This window comes from Gobius niger (genome assembly GCF_951799975.1).
Source record: "Gobius niger genome assembly, chromosome: 17".
Lineage (NCBI taxonomy): Eukaryota > Metazoa > Chordata > Actinopteri > Gobiiformes > Gobiidae > Gobius > Gobius niger.
In genome coordinates, this window is record NC_136868.1 from 10,748,849 (window position 1) to 10,774,070 (window position 25,222).

General features: G+C 40.3%; 2 protein-coding genes and 1 long non-coding RNA gene across 4 annotated transcripts; 1 reads left to right on the forward strand and 2 right to left on the reverse strand.

Moving 5' to 3' along the window:
* Nucleotides 1–93: 93 nt before the first annotated feature.
* tomm70a (translocase of outer mitochondrial membrane 70 homolog A) lies at nt 94–7,126 on the reverse strand. Its single transcript, XM_079574503.1, has 12 exons — nt 6,824–7,126; nt 5,888–6,061; nt 5,472–5,598; nt 3,831–3,940; nt 3,612–3,760; nt 3,306–3,513; nt 2,202–2,336; nt 2,021–2,128; nt 1,804–1,920; nt 1,465–1,562; nt 1,268–1,390; nt 94–862 (listed from the first exon to the last, which is right to left on the reverse strand). The coding sequence occupies exons 1-12, from the start codon at nt 7,055–7,057 to the stop codon at nt 709–711; spliced, it is 1,737 nt and encodes a 578-aa protein (XP_079430629.1). The 5' UTR covers nt 7,058–7,126; the 3' UTR covers nt 94–708.
* A 4,570-nt stretch (nt 7,127–11,696) lies between these two features.
* On the forward strand, nt 11,697–22,350 carry lnp1 (leukemia NUP98 fusion partner 1). 2 transcript variants are annotated; one of them, XM_079575237.1, is made up of 4 exons: nt 11,697–12,008; nt 15,010–15,240; nt 15,456–15,554; nt 22,150–22,350. In XM_079575237.1, exons 1-4 carry the CDS (start codon nt 11,817–11,819, stop codon nt 22,255–22,257), a joined length of 630 nt encoding a protein of 209 aa, XP_079431363.1. In that variant the 5' UTR covers nt 11,697–11,816; the 3' UTR covers nt 22,258–22,350. The 2 variants fall into 2 exon arrangements, with proteins under 2 accessions (XP_079431363.1, XP_079431362.1); XM_079575236.1 differs by lacking the exon at nt 22,150–22,350 and adding an exon at nt 19,081–19,307.
* On the reverse strand, nt 15,127–22,313 carry LOC306977069. Its single transcript, XR_013793799.1, has 3 exons — nt 22,220–22,313; nt 19,062–19,235; nt 15,127–15,237 (listed from the first exon to the last, which is right to left on the reverse strand). It is a non-coding gene; the product is annotated as an uncharacterized lncRNA (long non-coding RNA).
* Nucleotides 22,351–25,222: the final 2,872 nt, after the last annotated feature.

A 25,222-nucleotide genomic window follows, 5' to 3' on the forward strand; every position in this document is an offset into this window, starting at 1 on the left:
TTCATTTGGGAAAAGTGAAAACTGTCATGAATTCAACAATGACCTTTCTTTGGAGGTAAATTTGAAGTACCAGTCCAGTTTTTGGGGGTAAACTCTTGTATTCACTCTCAGGTTAAATTTGAGATTGACTCCTTTCCCGTTTTGTAGTTCAAAATAGCCATAAAAACAGTCAGTACTTTCTCTACTGCCCCCTTTGTCAGTTATTTGGCTGAGTGCTTCTTCGCTTCCGTGCAAATCAAGGAAGCGTAATGAAGCAATAAGGTGTAAATATGTTGTATTAAGGCCAGCAATAAAAAGAAGTGCTGTAATAAAACCTTGCATATTATATCTTTCCTACTGCTTGAAACACATGTCACCCATTACACAAACATGTTTCATGACAGAAGACCTGGAGCAATGCTTGGCTCGACAAATCCAGCTGAAGTTTCTTTTAAGGGCTGTTCAGAGAGATAACCCACAATGCAACGAGCTTGACGACTGCCAAAGCCGTTTTTTTTTTCTTTTTTTCTTATTTTTTACAGTGAACCATTTAAAAACACTGTAAACACGATAGGCATTCCCCCCCCCCCTTTACGTTTCTCTTGTATTCATTCAGTATCTCAAATTATTCTTTATTCATCAAAGCAAGTTCAGGCAGTTGCAGATATTTAAACACAGTTACGTTCAGCAATGAAGACTGGAGACTGGCATTCGCTTGGCAGACAGAGCTTACAGGGTTGGAGGTTTCAGACCGTACTTTCGGGCCACTTCTGTTTGGGCGTACGCAGCGTCACATAAGGAATACAAATGGGCCATCTCCATCTCAGATTTGGCTAAGTTTATGGCCTTGTTGAACATGTCTATAGCCTTGTCCAGATTACCCCTGGGGAAAAAAAAAAAGAAATAGTTTATTAGAGAAGCTATATAAACCCCAGCTTGACGTGTCTGTCATAAATATAAACACAGTATATAGTGACATACATTATAGCAACACATAAGGCCCAGTGTCAAATGTTTTCGGTTTAAACTGAGTTGTGGCCAAAACTCATTCATAACTTTTCTAACGCATTTTTAACATCCTCATAATTCATAGGGATAAGTTAAAAGCACATTTTAGAATTTTCAGGAAGCAAAGTGAACCTCCCGAACTTCTAAATACAGCTCGTCTGCTAGTTTGCGATTGGTTAAAAATGCTTAAAATTAGATGCAGCGTCTCATTTCAAACGCTGTATCTGGTTGTAAGATACACACTACTGCAAACAGGGCTTTAGAGAAAACGTCATCTCACCTTTGTACCTCGATTGTTCCCATAGTTTCATAGGCAAAGTCACATTTGTTGTCAATTTCAATGGCCTTACTAATGAGGTCTAGACCCAAGTCCAGGTCCTGTTTCCACTGCAGCTGCAATAAACTACAAACAAAACGAGATAAATATTGATTATCATCACATACATAGAAGATTTGTTGTGTTATTCATGTTCATACCCTTTGTGGACATATGTGGTGGCATTGTCTGGCTCCAGCTCGATACACTTGTCGTACATCTCATCTGCTTTGCCAAACTGCTGCTGATCTGTCAAAGCCTGTAATAAAAAAGTGTTTTAGTTCCAATACAAAAAAAACTCCCATTTCAAATGAAGTGAGTTGCAAACTGTCTGAGTTAACCAAGTCAACTGCAAAAAATCTCAATGAGATGCTCAAACAGGATATTGATTACTGAAGGATAAAGACTAATGTGCACTTAATATATAACTTTTTTGCTCCTAAAATGAAGTCAAAATCTTAAAATAATAAAAGAGCTTCTTCTAAACTTGTGTTTCTTACCTGAGCGTACAGAGCGTAGCCTTCTGCACATTTTGGAAATCTTTTGATGACGGCCTCAAAGCCGTCCATGGCTGTCTGTACTTGTGAAGGGTTATTTCCAGTATAAGCTTGTCTATACTGAGAAACACATGGGACAAAGCTGTTATTGTCAAATCTACACCCACAAGAACTTTATAAAGCAATGATGACACAATTGAAGAAAATACTTGCGACTTACAAGTGCAAAGCACTTCTGTGCCTGTGCCAGCGCATAGTCAGGTCTAAGAAGAATACACTCATCAAAGTCTCCAACGGCTTCATCCACCTGGTCCAGCAAGATCTTCAACTGCAACAAAACCAGCAACCATGTCCGTATTGGGCCGTCAAATTAAGTCAAAATAAATCCTGCCCCCTCTCACCTGGCCCCTGTGGTGGTAAACGTCTGGGTTTCGCGTGTCGATCTCGGCAGCCATGTTGAAGTCTTGCGTGGAGAGAAGAGGCTGCTGCTGCTGCATGTACATACTCCCTCGTTTGATCAAAGCGTTGGCTCGTAACTACAAGGATTTGAAAGAGAAAAGGAGTCACAATTTATTTACATAATTGTCACTGAGCACTGTTTGAGCACGGTCTTATTTTAGACAATGTTACTCAGCTGTACAAAACAGTGTTATGGCTCAGAAGCTCAAAAACACCCCTTTCTGATGGGCCAACTCAACGACTAATGCCTAACCGCTTCTTCTAATCTCCCTTTTATTGATATTGATTTTTTATGATGTCTGTATTACTAAACACATTTTCTGAGCACTTTACAGTCAGTCGTTTAAAACATATTGTATTACAGTAACCGCAAAACGAATGCAAGGAATCACATGATGGCAGGAGAATATGGCAAAGAAACAAATCTTCTCATTGATCTCGCTCAAATTTAATTTCTTTTCCATTTCATTCTTTATATATAAAAATAAATAAATATAGCTTTTACTGTAATGGTTCATGAGCAAAGACAGATTTTCAGATAAATTGTGATGTCCACTGCCATACCTTACAAAAAATAATGCTTCAAACCAGAGCAGTTACTTCATGAAACTGGCAGTAGTAGAGCTCACGCTTAAAGGGACTATACAGAGTTTAAACATGTAAAAAATAATGTATTTTCCTCCCCCTACATGGTCCAGCCATGTCCTAATGTGTAGAATGAGCCCAGACCTGTTCACCACAACTGCCTCTAAAATCCTGCACTGTCACTCAAAGCGCTGTAAAGCTTAATCTACAAGGTGCAGTTACATGTATGACCTGAGGTGGCAGTAGTGAGCATACAATGGCCAACTTGCTTCTAGCCCCTTTAAAGAGTCCCATTGCCATTTCTTTTTTAGATATTTTTTTAGTTTCACTGACATTACATCTCCTAAAATATCAAAGCATTTAATAATTGCTAACTGCATGAATTTAAATGGCCCTTTTGAATTTCTTTTTATTACTTTCATCACTTGTATCCTAGCATCTAAAAGGGCGAGCTGGTTCACCTTCACATTGGCGTCCTTCATGTTGATTACGCGGTCCAGATCGGGCTGAGCAGCTGTTGAGATCCCGATCAGGAGGTAAAACGTCGCCCGTAGCAACAAGGCCTCCGCCGTGTACCGTCCCTCCGAGTCGATCTCCTTCGTGCATTCGCTGATGATTTTGTCGTAGTTCTCCTCCTCCATGTACTGCTTTGCTTTCAGGTAGCCCGAGCTGAGGAACCCAAACAGATGATTTAAGAAGAAGGCAACAATGAGCGGAACAACCCCACTGTCTACTTTCTCACTGCCCAGAGAGAAGCATCACCTCACCTCTCAGAGACCTCCGCCGCCTCGCCCTCTTTGTCCTTGTCCTCATCCTTCTTCTCTCCTTTTTGTAGCGGCTGTGAGATGATGTCGTCGGTGAAAGAACTAAAGTAAGACTTGATGAACTGAGGAGAAGGCATCAAGGGCTCCCGATTCTGTAGCAACGATACGGACCTTAACAACACAGTGCACGTAGTGAAACTGCTAAAGACTGAAAACACCTACCTTGTACTTCTCCTTGGCCTTCTCTTTGCCCAGCTGTTTGAGCACTTTGTCCGCCAGCAGCATACTCAGTTGATTCTGGAAAGCCTCGAGGATACAGACCGCTGTAACGTCTGTGCGGCACAAAGCAACAATCAAAAACAAAAGGTTGAGACAAACACCAACAAGAGTGAGGGAATGAATGCACTCCTGGCATTTGAGGGTTAGGTAACAGTGTAATATCCCATCCACATTTCTCAAGTTCATCTTTACACAAATAATTCTAAATGCTTCTCGACTGGAGCTCGCCGCCTTGCAGTGTAACGCCTCATTTGAAAGCTAAGGCCTGATCTAAGATTTGTCCTTGCTTTGTTGCTGGATTGGCGTCACTTTTTCATTGTATTTTTGTTGCGTTTTTTTGTTGCTTTGGCATTACTTTTTCTCGCCCGTCTTGCTGCGATTTTGTCACTCTTTCATGGACTCCTTGATGCTATTTCCGTCTCATTTTTGTCTATATTTAGATTTGGGTTAAGTCGAAGTGAAGAGGTTAAAGTAAAACATGCTATGAATACCTAAACTGTGGAAGCAGTCGGCTCTTGTTGAGCACAATTCATTTGTATTTGCTTTATAAATGTATGTGATAATAATACTAAAGGCTTTCGATTCAGGGCTGTCAATTTAAGTCAAATTTAATGCTTTTAAATGCCATTTTTTAATGCCCAAATACAAAGATTTAAGGCCTCAATCGCAGAAAAAATTGCACATAGTTCATTGTTTAGTTGATGCGTAACTGTCTGGTCTTTGTGCGTGCGCTCAGTCACGCAAATGTTATTAGCATTTAGCCTCTTCCAGCATATTCATAGCCCCAAACTGGGGTAAAGTTAGAAGCTACCAAGCTGTTCCACGTTTTCTCTATTTAAATACCGTTACGTGAAAAGCTAAACGAACCAAGTCTAGTTACACAAACTAAACATGTCGATTTTCTAAGCAGATAAAAGGGGCACTATATTGTGATAAGTCCGCGCAGTAATATCATCAAAGTACTCCAGGTGTTATTACGCCTCACAATATAGTCCCCCTTTACATCTGCTTAGAAAATCGACATGTTTAATTTTGTGTAACTAGACTTTGATCGTATAACGTTTCACATAACTATTTAAATAGAAAAAACATGGAAGAGCTTGGTAGCTTCTAACTTTACCCCAGTTTAGGGCTATACCGTTGCTGGGAGAGGCTAATTGCTAATAACATTTGCGTGATTGAGCACAAAGACAGACAGGTGCGAATCAACTCGACTAAGCTCGGGTAAGAACATATCTCAGTATGTAAAAACCGTGGCCTGTTCCCAAACTGCAGCTGGACATGTTTAAGACCATCATTTTTTTTTTTTTTTAGGAACTTACACAGCAAAACATTCTGAGCAATGTCAGGCCTTGATTTTGGCACAATTCATTCAACTCCAACAATAGAGACGATCACACTTCACTGCTCCTGATAGAACATTAGTATTATATTATGAAACACACACGGACACTTGTTGCTTGTGATTATGGAGATTGTGATTTTGTTTGGAGGTTGGATTCGGCACCAGATATAAAAACTGATGTGGCATTGTGCAAAGTGAACACCATGGCATAACATGAACGTAATAAGATAAGTTTGTACCTTCCAGACATTCTTTCTTGTTGTCGAGCTTCTCCAGAGCTTTGGCCCTCCGGAACAAGGCCTTGATGTAGCGTGGGTTAAACTCCACAGCTTTAGTGCAGTCCTGGACCACCTCTGTCCATTTACTCTGAAAGGAAGAAGACAAATTCATTTCGAAACATGGATTAAATAGGCAACACTGAAAAGCCATAGCAAACTCTTGAGGCTTTTAATCAATGGTAAAAGAGAAAGAAAGAGCAGGTTATGAAGGCACCAAATCCAAGTCAAAAATGTATTTGAAAATACCAGAGAAAAGAAAGGTCCAAACATACAGTAAGTTCTACTCTCGTGGTGGTCCGTTACACCAAATAAGGCAAACAAATGAGTAAAGATGGTAGACTTATTGCACACACGGTCTTTGTCTTTAAAACACTCACCAGCTGTTCGTAGGCCGCAGCTCGGTTCTGGTAAAACGTTGACAGGTCGCTCTTCTGCTCTGTGGGACAGAGGCTGATGGCTTCTGTGTAACACTGGATCGCATTCTCATACTTTCCAGCTTTGAAGTATTTATTTCCTTTGTTCTTTGCTGCCTGGGCTTTATCCAAAGGGCTCTACAAGAAAATAAAATATCATACCCGTCAACATCAATGAAAAATGTCCCATGTCTTACTTGAAGCTGTTTTTTGTTTTGGGTCAATGAATCTGCAACTCATTTTAGTGTGTGGAAAGAAGACTGTGCCATTCACAGATTAATATATTGCTCCAACTCAAATACATTATCTATTAGGACTGAAGCTTAGAGAAAGTTTATCAAACTGAATGTTACAACACAGTAATAAATCACTAGCCTACCACACATGAATGAAATCAAGCTGAAAGAGAAACCTTTCCTCTTTGGAATGAATTGCAATGGAATTAGACTTTCCATTTGCTAAACAAGATCATGTAAAACGATAACGTGATACAATAGAAATACCTCTATTGTACAAAGCCAGTAGTGTATGATCCCGCCTCGTGGTAGTGAGTATGACACGCCTCTCTCTTATACCTGCAAGACCCACAACTCAGGACGAGCTAACAGCCGATCACTAACAAGGTTTCACTCACAACCGCGTGGATCTGTTGATTAAATAAACACTTTGCACATGAAGCAAACACATCTACACTCTGTAGGTCGCACAGTGACATGAGCTAATCCAGAAGACAGACCGGGGGCTAATGGCCTCGTACAGTGGACTGTCAGTGACTGACAGCGGTGTGTCCTTGAGTTCAAACAGGCGCGTTTCTAAACCTTTTTACCAAAGACAGGCCTGTCAGTGAGTCTAATGTGGAGCCATGTGGAAACGCACAGACACACGTAAAGGCTCCATTACCAGGTTCGGCTCTGGGTTGTCTTTTGCTGCGTCTTGGCCCTGCACGGGACTAGCACTGCCTTCGGGAGTCTTCCGCTCCCCGCTGCCTTTAGCTCGCGCCTGCTTCGTCCTGCTGCGGTTCCACAAGTAAACAGCCCCCACACCCAGCACTATGGGGGTCCCGACCAACAGGGCCACCTGCCAGCGGGGCAAACCCGTCCCGGAGTCCGGCTCGACTGGCTTTGAAGCCGCCATGGTCAGTTCAGAGCAGCGATAGCAAAAGCAGCCCCTGGCAGCGTGCGCAGTACGCACAGTCTTCTTCTACTGCGCCGAGAGGTCACAGCGCAGCGCGGAATCATGGGATACTCTCAAGCTCACTGGAGGCCAACAACATGCATCCAACACAGTCTCTGCTTTAGCGGTGGAGGCTATTTACTGAGCCATTTTACATACTTTAATGAAATAACATGATACATATCTTTGTCCAATATTATTCATAACGTTGTCACATATTAGACTCTCAATTTCTCAACCCAACACTGCTTAAAAATAAATGAATAATAGGATTAGACACAAAACAAATGATTAATGTTAATAACCCTTAGGGAGGACAAAAACATGGCTTTGGGTTTGCGTTTCTCTCTGACTGTCTGACACACTCATGTTACAGCCACAAGGGGGCGACTCAAAGAGTTGTTGCTGCTGGAGATCAGCATCACAACAGAATCCAGACATCACGTGGACGCACTGAGCCACTGCCAGTGTTTGTCTCTGTCCTGTATGAGTTTGTGCCACATAATTATAGCCTTGTCCTAAAACTGTCATCACCAATGTCCACTTGCCAAAGCCTCCTCATTTGAGCCTGTTTGAAGTCTTTTTTCAGTCCATACATAGACCAAGTATTCCCTTGATGGACAGACTGAACATGACCAAACATTTAACATATAAAGTTTTGCTGTTTTGATTTCATAAAGGGAGTGTTGTTTTGTCTCATCCATATTACTAGCTGTTGGTGAACCACATACATCTACAGATAATGTGTTTGTGTGTGCTTTTGTTACTAAATGGGTCATTGTGTTGCTAAATTTGGCTCAAGCTGCTTTTTTTCTGTGTCTTAGGTGAGAGAGTCTGATCCATAGACTGTTGATTCAAGCTATACTTAACACCCACTGTTATTCTAGTGAAAGTGCGTACTATTGTTAGCTCTGGATAACCCAATGACACGCCGTTACAGAACATGTTTTGAGGAACTGTGATGGATGTGACGTGACATTAGTTTCTTAGAGTCATGGCACACTTTTAATATATTCTGTATATATTTATATTTGAGTTTTTTACTTGTACTACCCAAATATTTTTATAATGTTTGACTACCAGAGCACTAAGTAAAAGTAGGAAGATTTAGATGCTTCTTTCTTGTGACTTTCCCCAACATGTAATCATTTCTTATTATTTAATGTTTGTTAAATGTTTGTTTGGGATTATTTTATTCATTTAGTCTCAATATATCATACACATATACCCCAGTTTACTCAGTATTGCACAGTAGCACCGTTATCAAAACACAACAAAACAAACTGAAACACTGTGTTCATTTTGTTGGAGTAAAATTAATCTGAAGCAACATTGCGTGTCCAGTATGTGAATGCTTTTTACTTAGCCCATAGGGTTCATTGGACTGGGTGAAGAGCGGGTAGTACACTAGAAATTGGAGTTTTATCATACAGTACTTTTTACTTCTAGTTGAGTTTAATGCAAATTAAGTATCTGTACTCTTCCTTGAGCAAACATAATTGTTACTTTTTCCACTGGGAGTGAATATTTAAGTGGTATAGGCTTAATTTATATATACATAGATGTAGTTTGTCTTGTGCACCCACTTGTTTTTTCTGTATTTTCATGCCATTTTCTTGGAAGTTTCTTTGTAAATATCACCATTTCCACATGATTTTAATTTGTTTTCTCCTGGCCTTTTGTACTTGTTTTGTACAATGTATTGGTAGTGGAAACCTCAGGGAGAAAACATAAAAACTCCACACAGAAAGGCTTCACATGGTCAGGATTCGAACCTGGGACATTCCTGCTGTGAGGCAAGAGCGCTAACCCCTCCACCACCATGTCTCTTTTAGGTATTGGTTTTGAATTGGCCTGAAGTCAACTGGAGAAAAACAACAGCTCACTCTAATCTTCTTGTAGGTCATTATCCTCAGTTACATGACAGCGCTGGGCTGCTTAAGTCCTGCTGAGGATCCGTGCTGCTCGTCTTAAAGTAAAGCTCAAAATGCCTCCATTCCCTGAACTTTTACACTGAACTACAAATGCTGCCAGATGATGCTTTGCGCTGCCTCAACAAAAACAGTTTCCGTGAACGTGTGAACTTTGGGGAACAAACCAGCTTGTGAGAACGGTCGTCTCTTGCTATGAAGGGTGTGATTCCTCTCGACCAAATCAAACCTAACACTCACTAAACCATCCAGATCCCTTTCTATTTCCCATTTTTATTTTCTATTTGCCCACTCTTGTTCAACGGGCTGGAGCCAGGCCTGTCTGTGAGCTCCATCAAGAGACTAAACTAACTCTTCACAGTAATAGCATGGTAAGATAAGACAAGAAAGTCTTTATTGATCTCACAATGGAGAAATTCACTTATACATTCAGCTCTCAGAAACACTCAGGATGTGCAAATAGGCAGGAAATGTGAAAAACAATTAAATAGTGAATAGTGGTGTCTTATATACAATAAATAGGATGGCAATAGCATTGTACCTAAACGTGTAATTTCATGGTAAATATTGTAATAAGTTTGAAACAGGACACACCAGTCATTTATCTATTCTAATATACCCAACCCAACCCTTCCCAAGCCCATATAGGCCAATATATAGACTGTAAATTAACATATTTTATTGTTCTTTTGTGATCAAGAAACAGGTTAAATCTTTCATTTTGAATCCACTATATATTACCTTAACACATGTAACGCACACGCCATTATCAACATGGATTTCTCTTTGTTTTTAAGCAACAAAAAAACACAGTTCTCCTCATCATTACAAATATGGGTGATGTTTTGCTCAGTGCAACTAACCCCAGCCTCAGGCCCACAGCAGAGAGACGCCTGGTGAGTGCACTCCATAACTATTGACAGCTTTGATGAACCAGTGAGTGGAAAGTATGGAGTTTTCAGTTGTGTTCCCTCGGGCTCACGAATGCAATGGAAAGATTTTAAAAAAACAAGCCACATAAGCTCCTGCTAATTCCTTTTGCAGTAGTTCTCAAAGTCTAACAACAAGAACAATATTTGATTAAAGTCCTGTGTTTAATAAACTACACTAATCAGACGAGCAACACAAAAGAAATGAACAGAGAAAGTTTACACAACATGGAAAACACCAGGACTAAACCAAGACTAAAGGGAGCCTATTATTCGGCTAAACATCGGACTACCAAATAACTAAAAGACTAAACTATGCCACAAATCAGGAATAAATGGCATCAATAGGGACCTTTTTACAAAGCTACAATCTAAAACCAAAGTGGGACTAAACCTGGACTATAATGTGTCTTAACCAGGGATAAATTGCAGCCCTAAACTAAGTCTGAATAAAGGTCTTAAAGCAGTACCAAGTAACTTGTTTACCTTAATAAATCCGTTCCGTAGTCCCTCTGGGGGTAATACAAGTGTTAATGGGATGATTGGGGGGTCTTTCATCTCCCCTTTGTGTCTCTGGCCAGAAAACCACAATTGCAACTTCGCTGCCTCCGGGTCGGAGTCACCAATACACACTAATGGAATCACGAAGAAGAAGCTAACAGGCTAACGGGCAAAGCTATCTAAAAAATATCTCCATGGTGTAATTGGATGTACAATATCCCTCTCTCCCTTTGTCTTGTATGTCAGCGTAGTATTTACTCTCACGGAGTAAAAAACTTGCTACGACACCTGCACAGAGGCACTTATGGCCTCTGGGGCATGAGTTACTTAGTACTGCTTTAAAAGGTGCATTATGCAACTTTTTATGTGGGAAAAAAAAGCGTGTGTGTATTTGACCTTGTAGTGACTCAGCGGCTGTGTGAGTGGTCAGCATGGTGCCTTTACTTTCCATCACAGTGGACGCTTAGACGCTCCAGGATCAATTCTTTGGAAGGTTTTCACTGCGGACGGAACCTCACACCAGAAAACCAACACAACAATTGATCCTGGAGCATCGTAGAGACCACTGTGATGGAAAGCAAAGGCACCATGCTGACTATTCATACCGCCGGTGGGTCACTACAAGGTCAATTATGCACAAATATCAACTTATTATTATTTTTTCGCTTAAAAAGTCGCATTATGCAGCTTTAAGTAACGACTAAACTGGTGGTTCTGAAGTGGTGTAGCTTGAATGTATCATGAGAAGGGAGATGTGACCCAAATAGATAAAACACATTCCAAACATTAATCAACAATTTAAGAAAGAATCATTTTTGACAGACTCCTGCTGTGACCCACTGAAAACGGTCTCCTGATCCCATTTTGAGTCTAGGATAGCAAACTACAGGTCAAACAGAATCCAATTCCCCATTCACGTCTAGCTGTTAGCTGTAGTAGTTTCACCAAGTCGTGTAAACCCCTCCTACACTCCTAGTATATTTGACCTCCCCTGTATAAGTGGCTCCTCCCTGACTCCCTGCTTCTCGGTTCATTCCCATCACCTCCATCCACTATTTTTACTTTCCACCAGCAGCGTGGCTAAACAGATTATGAGGGATCTGCTTATTTAGGTCCGTGAACAAAGACTTTAGCCAGTTATTTGTGCGGCCCAGTCCTAGAATAACGCAGCTAACTAAAGCAGCAGATCTAAATGAAGTGAGCTACCTCTTGACTTGCGGGTTTGCGTGTGTAACTGTGTTGTAGTTTCAGCAGCACCAACAGGCGCTCGGGCTTAGTAGGTCAGCTCCGCACTCTCTCCGCAGGCAGGGCATTTCCACCGGCTGTTTTCCTCCCCAGGATTTCGAAGCTTCAGCAACAATGTCTCTGAGGCTGCTGCCCGCTCTCACGATGGACAACGACGAAGACGACGATGGGAACTTCACCAAGTGGATGAGCAGTTACTGGGGTCACGGCGCCGAGGGGGGCAACTCCAGGGACAGAAAGAGGAGCTTCAGGCGTCCCACCAGAGCACACGCACAGCACAACAGGCGCGGGTCACTGCCCACTGTGGTAAGAGGCAAATGCATGTTAGAAAACAAACGCAGGGACGCAACAGCTTAAGATAAATGAAATAATGTTAAACAGCTGAAATTTAACAGTATTCAATGCTGAAATATATGTTGCAACCCAAATACTATTAAAGACAGCAAGAGACACGCAATACCTGTGCTAATTGAAACAGTCAGAGATTTATACACAGGTTTGCAAACTTTTGATTTAAAGTGCCAATTCTTCTGGGAAATACTGAATTCTTATGTGTCAGGATCCGTTTATAGCGAATTTGAGGAGGACGTCAGCTAAACAAGGACTAAATGAGGACTTCATCAGACCACCTTTCACTAGAGGCTTTTATCCCCTTAACCAAGCACATTTTCCCCTTTTTTATTATATTATGTCTATGGATTTGACTGAAATTTAAAAGCTTCTTGAAAAAAGTGGCAACATAGCAACAAAAGCGAGATACAGGCTAAATGAGGATGTAAACACAGGAAAAAAGCATTAAGACATGCGGCAAAAAAGTGATGAAAAAGCTAAATAAACGGCTACTAAAAAGCAACAAAAACACAACAAAACAGACAGCAAAAACATGGCAAAAAGATGACAAAAACACGACAAAACAGGCGATGAAAACACAGCAAACAGGTGACAAAATAGTAATTATGAAGCAAAAAACACAACAAAAACAGATGACAAAAAACAACAAAACAGGCGGCAAAAAAGTGATGAAAAAGCTAAATAAAGCGGCTACAAAAAAGCAACAAAATACACCAGAACAGGCAACAAAACTGAGCAAAACTGAGGACAAAAACACAACAAAACAGACAGCCAAAATACAACAAAACAGGCGACAAAAACGCAGCAAACAGGTGACAAAAAAGTGACGATAAAGCAAAAAAAACGCAATAAAAATGTGACATTTAAGTGACGACAACATCTTCAATTCAACATGTATTTCTTAAGACAAAGTTAAATTCCCCTAAATCTTGCTGTTGTGAACAGAAAAATAATGCAACATGCGCATAAGAATCTATTTTTTTCTATTGTCACTATAAATAACCTTCATTAATCAAGCGTTACAGACGATGAATGAGCCCCATTATGTGCATGCCATAGTAGAGCCACAAATAGATGATGCACATGATGTTACCAGCGCAGAAGGGAACAGCCCACTGGCACGGACACAGTCGAAATTTAGGACGACTATCGGAGCCGCATCAATAACGTCTGCAGAGAAACCCACGCTCACATGCATATAATAACAACACATGCATATAAAAACACATGCATATAGTAACAACACATGCATATAATAACAACACATGCATATAATACCAACACATATAGGCTTTGGCGAGAAGAAAACACAGGCTTTCACACAGTGGGCATTAGCTCATGGTTGAGTGATTGTATAAACTACTAATGTTTATGCAGCTGTAATGGGTTGGTGGATGCCAGAACCTATAAACAACAAGTGGAAAAATGTCTGGTTTAAACATCCTTTTTTTACATTTGGTTATTTATGGTTATGGCAAAGGCCAACAATAACTTTTACAAACATAGAACATTTTCAAACAAGCGGAAAAGAAGGTCGTGACTGTGTGACATTTTGGTAAAAGTCTAGGTTATCTCCAAAACATCAATAATACACAATTTTATTTGAATTCAAAAGAGCATGCATTGATTCTGTGCTCTTTCAGACTAAAAGTACATTATGACCTTTTAGCTGTTAACTTTTGCAGCAGTTATTGATTGTATTGATTGCCAATATCGAGGTTTGTGATGTGTAGGAGAAAATGGAGAACTTATGAAAACTTGAGGGTTGATTTTTCGATTGCCATTTTAGCTTAGTTTGCTATATATTGAAAGAATGGTAAAAGCAGACTGATATACATTGTTTTATAGCCAGGCAGATGTGGCAGAGGCTCAGGGAGGTTATTTGTGCACCAGAGCCAAAGGGCACACATTACAACACGTGAATGAGGCTGTTCGATCTACTAGGGCAGATACAAATCTATTAAAAATTTGATCACTAATGCTCAAACAATGGTTCAAATTCACACTTGTCCAGGAACATTAACACTTGAGAAATATTTGAAATAACTTTAAGAACGATACAGAAAACAGATGCATTTCAGCACATATTTGTAAATGTAAATCACAGGAAAAGGACATTTTTTAGACACATTTTCTCTGCTTCTCTTCTCTTTTCACTGCAAAAAGCAATCTTAACATTTTTTTGAAGTAAGGACTTTTGTCTTTGATTTGAGAGTCTAATCTAAAGAATGGGCCAAGATATTTACACTTAAATTAAGATAAAAGAAATCACCGCACTCAAAACTAGAGAAATCTTAACTTACTTGAAATGAAGCTGTAAATATCTTTCCCCATGGACAGATTTGTTGATATTAAGAGTCTCAAACCAAAGACAAATTGACTTATTACAAGAAAATGTAACTTACTACTTTGTGCAGTGTAATTACAAATTCAGTTTATTAGTTTAATATTGGTTTGTTGCTGTAATAGCATCAGTAGCAGTTGTATCATGAGTTACACACGTAATCGGTTGACCTGCTACTTAAGTGTCACTGTGTTACTCAACATTAATAGTGTTTAGCCTCTGACTGGCTGCAGCCCAGGACACTTGGCTCTGAGTGCAGCTGCTCCAGGAAAGTGATTCTGTAACCTCTTTCCATTGCACCTTGAGTTCAAAGAACCAGAAGATTTATTTTATGTTTGGTTGTTTAATCTTACAAGCTTTGTTATCTCATCCGCCACTTAAGAAAGCTACTTGGTTGTTCCAGCCCAAATAGATGATAAAAAATGTAAATAAATTGTCTTTTGTGGAATAAATTAACATTATTGATCTGTTTTATGGTTCTACCTTACAAATCTTTTAGTAAAGGTATCGAAAAAAGCATCGTTCAGGCACCAGTATCGTAAACCAAGAACAGTTGCTCTAACACTTACCCTTCAGACTAAAACATTTCTCTCTTCTCTGGATTGTCCGCAGTCACAGTTAGACGCCATGAAGCTCAACAAACTCCACGCAGCGACTATGGCCCCGAGCCCCAGTCACCTCAGAGCCAGAGAGGAGTGGTCCGAAGTGCGGCCTCACCCCAGAGCCCGCCGCACCTCCTCAGACGACGCGAACCGCGCCAAGACCGCCATCCCAGAAACTCGCATCTGCACCATCCCCGAATTCACAGAGTCCCTGGACAAGAGGCTCCGGGCCCTCTCTCTGGTGAGGCACAATGATCACACAAGGATCACATTTTCATACAATTAGACTTAAGGGATGGGACACAAACACTTCTTTTAATGACGCTACTTGTAATAATTAAATATGCCATTTTAATATGATTGCAGTTAGTTGTTCTGTTGAAGTATCATCCATTTGCCATAGGCGACAATTTCTGAAAACCTTCTGAATGTAATTTTAATGTCTCTTTTACACAGAACGGGGACAACAGGTTTTGTCTGATCTGCCATGAAGCTATGAATAAGAACGGAGCCGGCACTCAGGAGCTGAACTGCACACACCGCTTCCACAAAGAGGTAAATAATCCCATTCAGTGTTCTGCATGTCCAGACTTTTACAACTCATTTCACCGCATGAAACTTATCAAACTCAGGGTGCATGAAGTCGACATTCCCAAACATGCACGGCGTGGCCTCTGGTATGAAAACAAACCTGAAACATTACGTGAAACGGTGGCTATAGAAAGTTTCCACACCTCTATTTAGCATGTAGCAAAACTGAAACTAAATTAATCACAAATCTTTCATTTTATGGCCGGCTTTTTCCTCATATTGATTCATCTCAATTTTCAATTCAATTTCATTTTTTCATAATAAATACAGTCCCAAAGTGGAAAGATGGCAAAAATGTATTATAAAAAATGATGTAGGACTTCAGTGTGCAACAACAAGAAATGGGAGTGAGACAAAACTAATTTTGAGGAAACTTTTTTGGAAAACAACAATTAATCTGAAATAGACTGTTTTGCCGCTGATCAAAAGTTTGGGAACACATGCCTTTAAAAGACCAACTCTGTGCAAAAATGTGGGTTCGGTGTCATTTTCTGTCAGGTATTCACACGTCATGACGTCCTGATGGCAAAGGCAAAATAACTTTCTCGTTTTGGATGTGGTCGGCTTGATGAGACGCATACTGTAAACAGGGTCCTCTATAGCGCCATCACTGCTGAGGTGGGACGCAGTAAGACAGTCATTTTGAAGATCTTAAAAGATCCCAAAAAGCTGCACTGAGCCGAAGGATCTGATTGACTATCCGTCAAGATACTGGACGATGCTCGACCCAAATAAAGGTGCCAACTGCAGCCCAAAAACCATCAGACACATCTGCGACTGAAAGGCTTCAAAAACAAAAAACATCTACAAAGGCTCCTTGAACGCCACAGAACTTCTTGTTTGGACTTTGCAAGACCAAACATGGACATTGAAAGGTGGAAGAAAGTTTTTTTTTCTCTGATGAGATTTTTTTTTACTTTGATGGTACTGATGGTTTTTAATTTTATTGGCATGACAAGCAAATCCACCTGAGATGTTTTGGTGGGGGTCAATTTAGCCAGAGGGGAGGACATATTTTCACTATTGAAATTTGCTCGGTGCCAAGCAAAGAGAGAGGAAACAACTTTCAATATTTTCTGGAAGGCCCACTTTTCAGACATGGCTTTTACGGTTTCGGCCTTCCGTCACCTTAGCTTTTCCGCAGCTGTTAACGGTGAGCTTAGCCTGAATGTCCGTCAGCGCTGGTCTCGTTTACAAACCGCTCCTAACTGAAAATACGTTGTTCATAAACCGCTGGACACTTCTCAGCTTGGTCAATTGTCCCTTATCTGAGCCAAAAGTTCAGTAATATGCTCTGCTAGCGTAACACATTTTCATTTAGTTTTAATATTTTGACGAAAGTGTAATTTAGGTAATTTTGCCAAACAAATCTCTTAAAATTTCAGCACATACTGTTCCATACTGTTCCATTGATAATGGATTTAATGAGGCTCTTGCAAACTGTAAAAGGAAGTTTTGATGATTTTAGCCTAGTCCTATTTTAGTCGACAAAACTATCTGGACATTTTAGTCATAGTTTTAGTCTCATAAACAACTTAACTCTTTTTTTTTTTTTGGTCATTTTAGTCAGCAAAAATCTTGATTTGTTATCATTGATTATAGAGTATTGATTGATTTGTTATGACAAAATATTGTAGTCGACAAGGTTAACAACTCAGGAATTGTAATCGTCCTAGTAAGACTGGCCGATTCTTTGCATTCCACTTTCTTCTTCCAAACACGTCTACTCCATTCAGCGGGTCATAGGAAGTAGGTTCTGTGTCATTTTCTGTCACACTCAGGATGTCCTAATGGCAAAGGCAAAGAAACTTTCTTGTTGTGAACGTGGCCTGGTTGTCGAGCTGCATAAGCAGGGCCTCTCTCAGCGCGCCATCGCTGCTGAGGTGGGACGCAGTAAGACAGTCATTTTTAATTTCTTAAAAGATCCTGAGAGTTATGGAACAACAAAGTCAAGTGGAAGACCCAAAAAAATGTCACCAGCACTGAGCGAGAGGATCCAATTGGCTGTCCGTCAAGACACTGGACAATCCTTAACCCAAATCAAGGCTGTTACTGGAGCCGACTGCAGCCCAATAACTCTCAGACGGCATCTGCGACTGAAGGGCTTCAAAAACAAAAAACCTCTTCAAGGGCCTCGTATCCTAGAACGCCACAGAACTGTCTGTTTGGACTTTGCAAGAGTGCACCAAACATGGGACATTGAGAGGTGGAAGAAAGTTTTATTCTCTGATGAGAAAAAATTTCACCTTGATGGTCCTGATGGTTTCCACCGGTACAAGCATGACAAGCAGATCTCACCTGAGATGTTTAATACACGTCACAGTGGAATAATGATCCGGGGTGCTTTTTCCTTCAGTGGAACAATGGAGCTTCAGGAGGTGCAGGGACGTCAAACAGCCGCTGGCAATGTGCAGATGTTACAGAGAGCATCCCTCTTGACTGAGGCCCCTCGTCTGTGTGGTAACGACTGGGTTTTTCAACAGGACAATGCTGCAGTTCACAATGCCCGCAGGACAAAGGACTTCTTCAAGGAGAATAACATCACTGTTTTAAACCAACTTGTGTGTTCCCCTGATCTAAATCCAATTGAGCACCTTTGGAGATGGATGGCAAGGGAAGTTTACAAAAATGGACGACAGTTCCAGACAGTAGATGCTCTTCGTGAGCACTTGGACAAACGTTCCCACTCACCTCCTGAAAACGTTTGCATCAAGCATGCCACAACGAATTATTGAAGTGATCAACAATAACGGTGGAGCTGCTCATTACTGAGTTCATATTTGGACTTTGATTTCTGTTTTGAAGGGGTTTCTGTTGTTCTGTTGTTGCCTTTTTAGGTGTGGTCCTGAACTTTTGATCAGATGCAAAATTGCCTATTTCATTCTAGCTGTTGTTTTGTTTTCAATAAAAGCTTTATTATTTTTTCTGCCTCACTCCCATTGCTTCGTGTTGCATATTAAAGTTTTACTTGGAAACTTGTTAAGATCCAACCATGCAAAATGTGCATTGTTGTCATCTGTCAAGTTAAACCTTTGATCAGACTGTAAATACATGTAGCTGATTCATGAACTCAGACATAACTTTTATACCTCAGCTCAAACAAAAACAATACAGTATCATTTAACACACAAACATCTAACTCAAATTCCAAAACTTGGTGCTGTTTTTTGCCAAAGAAATGGCTATAAACCTGACTATTATTAAGTCCCATGATGATTATTGAGATAGATCAACGTAGAGATTGGGATTTTAATTCAACAAATTGCCCTTCCCCATTCTATAAAAAAAAAAAGTATCCAGACAACTGCAGACTACATAGTTGTGCTGTCTCAAAAAAGTTTAGGTCTGTTAAATTCCATTCTTTGCCCAAGATAAAGAAATGTACAGCCTCTGTATAAGATAATGGAGGGGTAGGGATACTTCCTACAGCCACTCGCGCAGCATGATCACCGCTCATACTCCGGCATTTACCAGTTGTGTTGGTTTGAAGGCGTTGCACAGGTTAGTTCACCCGCGCCGGAGCAGTGAGGCGGCGGCGTGTCAGGTCCACAGACAGTCAGAGGAGCGGAGGAAGTCTGCAGACGCTCACATCTCCACCGAGAAGGAACCGCCTCTGCACCGCTCTCTGTCCCTGCGCAAACACCGCTGAAACCAGGGTCTAAGAGAGCGAGGAGTCAGAGCAAGGCAACAGGAAAAAATGAAAATCCAAGTGTTCAAAACAGGACCTTAGTGTGAAATATATAATATTGATATAGAAATGTATGATAACTGCTCAGCTACAAAAAAAAGATGAAGAGAGATGCCTAGTTTTTGAATGAATTTTGAATGAGAAGCAAAACATCTTGAAACAGCCCCATCTAGATGACTGCTTTTGAAGACTTTTGCTACAATGGAACATGTCTGGACAACTGAGAGCTTACACAGACACACACACACACACACGTATATTAAGCAATGTTACAGTATGTGCCCAATAAAAGGAGGTGGGTGACTACTTGAATAAGATTATTCCGTAATTCTATTGTCATAATGATTATTTCCTGATGGCACAGGCATAAGGTCTGTGTCCAATGAAGGTTATTCCAGCATTAGCCTTTTCATTTCCCGATGGGCGGATTCCAACATGATAACGCCAGGATTCATTGGGATCAAAGCATCAAAATTTGTACTACATTCAGGGCACTATTCTCATAAAAGGATTGTCCAACACAGCAACAACAAAAAGCCATTGCTGGAGTTTGAGTTTAAAAGGACTATACAGGGTTTAAAAATGTTAAAATTATGTATTTTCCTCCTACATGTTCCAGCCATGTCCTAAGGTATAGCATGAACCCAGACCTGTTCACCACAACTGCCTCTAAAATCCTGCACTGTCACTCAAAAAGTGGTTACTCCGGGTCTGAATCGCCGTCATGCACGAGCTTAATATAGAAGGTGCAGTTACAAGTGTGAGCTGAGGTGGCAGTAGTGAGTATAAAATGGCCAACTTGCATCTAGCCCCTTTAAGTGTAATTTATTAATACCAGGGAACTACTAGGGAAATGAATTCTCTGCATTTGACCCACCCACGATGCCGATGGGGCAACATGTAAGAGTAGTGGGCAGCCAGTGCGCCCAGGGACCCATCTCCAGGTGTGGAGTCAGAAACACCTGGCTGGAGATTTAACCTAGTGTACATGTTTTTAGTGGTAGGGGAAACCAGAGGAAACCTACGCAGACACAGAGAGAACATAATAACTTGCATTGGGCACATAGCTAGTGTTGCTGAACAAACAACTGATCCAATTGGAGGATATACCTGGCTTTTTGCTTAAATTTACTCCATGAAATACAAGTGGTATCTTTTTTGGCAGGGCTTTGCATGAAATAACTTTTACAAGAAGTGTGATGGGGTACTTCTTTTTGTATTACCAGCCTTTATGAGATTTAGAAAACAATGTAAATATTTCCAGTGCACTAGTTTTACCATTAACTTTGGGATCTTGCTCAAACATTAATGTGATTTAAATAACGTACGAACCTTCTGTAAACCTTTTCAGTGTTTGTGAACAATCTCACATCTATGGTGCTGTTATGGTTTTACACCGTTGTCTAGTCTTTTATGTAAGATAATAAAACCTAAGATGAACAAAAAGCAACTTTCTATGATTCATATCCAGCTACATCTTACAACTTGTTTATGGCCTGTGGTTACGGTGTTGTAAACTCTATGCAGTTTCCTCACCTCAGGTTTAAGGTCACTCATGATTTAGCTGTGTCTGGCTAACTTTGAACGTACTGGAAACAACCTTGTGGCTATAGAAGAAATCAATATAGTCATATACAATCTTATGTAACACTCGATACAAGCGAGATATGACTCTCTTTGACACCCTTAATGCATTGGTTTGATGTTTTTGCTTTTTGATCAGTGGTTCTCGAAGCACTTTTACAGGTTTTCATTCAGTCTTTTCTGGACACTCAACACTCTACATTGCATTTTTTATTCACTCCATACATGGTGGTGGTAAGCTACTATTATAGCCACAGCTGCCCTCCGACCACCACCAGCTGCTCACTCACACACTCACTACATACAGGTGCTCAAACTTACACTAATGTATGATAGACTCATTACATGCAAAGTGACATATGTATAGCCTTTATTTGTTATGATTTTGATTATTATAGCTCAGCTTGTAAAAACCCCAAATTAAAAATCTCAGAAAATTAGAATATTTAAAAAATGGACTATAAGCCAAAATTATAACAAACAACAACTTGACATGTGTCACTTTGCATGTAATGAGTCTATATCATATATTAGTTTCACAGTTTAAGTTGTATTACATAAGTAAATGCACTTTTACCATCCGTCCATACATTTTCTTCCACTTTTCCGTTGCCGGGTCATGGGGGCAGCTGTTGGAGCTGCCCAAATCACATTGCACCGGCCCCTATGGATCGTCCTGCAGGTGGTGGGTCCACTGAAGGACGGCCTGTTGGTCTCTCATATGGGGCTTCTGAACCGCTCTTTGTCTGACCCGTCACCTAGGACCTTCAAGGAGGGGTGCACTTTTACATGATATTTTAATAATATGACGAGCAACTGTAAAGTCTAGCATCTAAGTTAGTTGTTTTTCTGGTTCAGGTATATTTGACATACAGATTAGACATATTATCTAGGCGTGGTGGTACTTGGGAGGTGAAATATATTGGTTTGCAGATGGTGTGAAAAAGTTACTGAACTATTATTTTGGATTGGGTGCATCAGGGCTCAGTTTTTCATAAAAGTGCACCAGGTCATAATTTAGACGTACAATTTTAGAAATGCCCTCCTGAAAGCAGAGTCCACGCTAATGCACCCAAGCCGGTGCCTTGTTCATTAATCCGTTTAAACTACTGTGATGCCTAAATCTTTTGAAAAGACAAATTCCAAGGTAACAAGGCATATTTATAGAGGCAATCAGCATTTTACAATTGAACTTTTAACTTTTGCATTCAGAAATATGGATGGATCCCTTCTTGTCGCATCCCATATTTGTTCCACTTGTTACAGCCCTTTCCTGATGTGTTTCAGTGCATGGAGCAGTGGCTGTGGCGGAAGCAGACGTGCCCTACGTGTCGTGTGCATGTGTCTATGGCCAAACCTCTGTACTGGACTTCATCTCGCACCTCTGTCCCATAACGGACCGTCCTGCTCCTGCTGCATGCCCCACCTCTGACCTCCTGACCCCTGACCTGCCACAGAAAAACCTGCATGAACTTTAACATCTCACTCTCACGGGAACATTGGACCTTTCTCCATGTACATTCCATTCCATACCATTTCTCCAGTGTTCTAATGGTACATTGTATTAGCTAATCGTGTTCAAGGGTATCTGATTTAGGAAGTTAGTTTATTGTTTATTGAATCAGGGACAATGTACAAAACCACTAGTCTTTGCAAAAGAGGAGATGATCTGTACCAGATTTAGCTAAGCAGCTTTTTTTCATCTGCAGTCCCTGGACAGGTGATTACACAAAGCATTACAATTAAAATCTATGAATCTAATTTACAAAAAGATCACTATATAAAATACATTCTACACTTTTTCAAAAAGTGTACACAAAAAACTAAACAATCTCTATAATTTACAATACATTCATCAATGCTGACACGATTGATAATCAAAAATGTACTTTTTCAAAATTCAATTTCATACTGTCTGGAAGCTCATTCCACTGTTTAAAGGAGCGAAATGAGAAGGCACATTGTGCAATGGCCGGGGATCTGTTTGGAATTACACCGTTTTTCTTATACGTGCACCAGGACATACTATTTTTTAGATGTGATTAGAAAATCCACCTGCAGTTATACCAGCAATGCTGAGAACTGTTGTGCTGATTAGAGAAGCTACAGAACTGGCCTGGGAGACCCCGAACTTTTGACCGGTAGTGAACATAACTAAAAACTCCATGGTCTTTTATTTTGTTTTTTTGTATGTGATCTCTCATTTGAAAACAATTCACTCAGCATTTTCTTAGCTACTGACTTTGCACTCTGTTATGGCTTTAAAGAGTTATGCTAGAATTAGCCATAAATGACATTGTAAGTTTTAGTGAATTTTAATGTGCCGTGTAGAAGAGCAATTCTTTGTTTTATTTCCTTATTGTTGTGGACACATACCACATTTTTCGTTATTAAATTGTGCCTTGTTATATTTATCAATAAATGCTTTGTTCTCTTACTGAGAACAACTTTTAAAACACACATTAGTGGGCCTTTAGACTGAAAGAGAAAGGATGCTGATACTTGTAGTACTTTTTAGTCTATGCTTTAGTCATGCATATTGTGTTTTTTCTGGTTTAGACATGATTTGTACACACTGTAGCCCAATTAAGGTCTATTCTGGTTTTTACACCCAGATTTGCCCGAATTGGAAGGATTGGGAAGTTTCAGAACCACTCTAGTAGCAAGTGGTAGTAGTAGTAGTAGTAGTAGTAGTAGTCTTTTCTTTCCTGTTTCCCATGTTTGCTAGTTTGTCTGCTCTCTGCCAGTAACAAGTGGTAGCCAAAATTACGCGGAAAGCTGTAAAACTAACAAAGAAACCACGCACGCTAAAGACAGTCCTCCCGTTGTGTACGTGCTCCTGTCCTGGTCCTGCTTTGGGGCGGATGTGGGGGAGAGAGGAGGAGAGTAGCGGTCTCCTCCTGCAGCGGGCGGAGTGAAAGTGCACACGTGTACGAGGATGAGTGACGTGAGCTTCGGCCAATCACGGCGCTCGGCGGTGACGCGAGCTCTTCCCCTCAGCCAATGGGAGCGCGCACAGAGAAGGGCCAAACAGAGATGGAAAATTCGGAGAAAAAAAGCTCTTGTACAACACATCTGGAGGAGACAGGCGGCCGAGGAGGAGACTGCCGATGTTTTTCTTCGTGTTTTAATGACAGAAAGTGCAACGATCGTTTTCAGTGGTAAGGCAACTAACGCGGTGAAAAGATGGAGTCACTTTGATTGTTTTGTTTATGCGCAAAGAACTTCAAGCGAGCTTTTATTCTTCAGCGGCATACTTTTGTAAGACCTGGTAAGTCACTTTTTTCAACTTTCTGACTTCTCAATTGCCTTTCTCTATGGCCACAGCTAATTTGCGTGTTAAAAGCTAGAAAACTCATTTGCTTATCATCCTTGATTAATCATGCTACCATATTAATTGGCCCCTGAACACATGATGAGGCATTATATTATAAACCCTGACCTCAATGCTGCTCTGTTTACAGACCCTATACCTGATTTTTATGATGACAAACAATGACAGATGAAGCCACAAAATGAAAATGTTGTGGTCTTCTTAGGGACAGTTCGTAGACACATTTCACAACTTGTAGAGTCACTTTTCAGGGTCACTTAAACCTAAATGAGAGAAAACTAGCCTGTAAGTTCATTAAATTGATACAAGTGCTCTACAATTTGATGCACAATGTTTTCACACAAATGAGTTTACAACATACACAAGGAGGACAAGACTAATTTAGTTCCACTACTTGAAAAAAAAGTTAGGTATAGTGCCTTTAATAACACTCTGTCACATTATTCAATTGTGTGTTGTAGTAACATACTCATTTGCAGGAGATAGAGAGAGAGCACAAAGAACAAGTGTAGCCTTGTTATCAAAACCGACACATCCCTTTAGTTATGAATATACGGATGGTGACAGTAACCGCCATGGGGTCTAGTCATGAAGCCCTTACAGTAAATAAAGTAAAGACAGTGTTTGCTCCGTATTACCTAAACTTCTCAGTAGGGCTGCAACTAACGATTATTTTGGTAATCGATTAATCGACCGATTATTTTTACGATTAATCGATTAATCGCTTGGCTGTGAAAGGTGCATGGAAATTGTATTTTTTTTTTAAAATTTATCACATAAAGCTAAAGTGGCACGGCTTGAGGACACGCGGATGGAGTAAATTTAAAGTAAACGTTTGTAGGAGGCTCTTTATGCTAATTCTGCTTTGATTGGACGAGACAAAGACAGATATTTATGAAATTTACGATGTACAAAACACTGCAGACCCTAACTTTAAAAAACAAAGTAGGTTTTCATCCAAAATACATAATTGTCATGTCTTTTTTGCTCAATTTTAGTCTGTGTTTACTAGAAAACGATTAATCA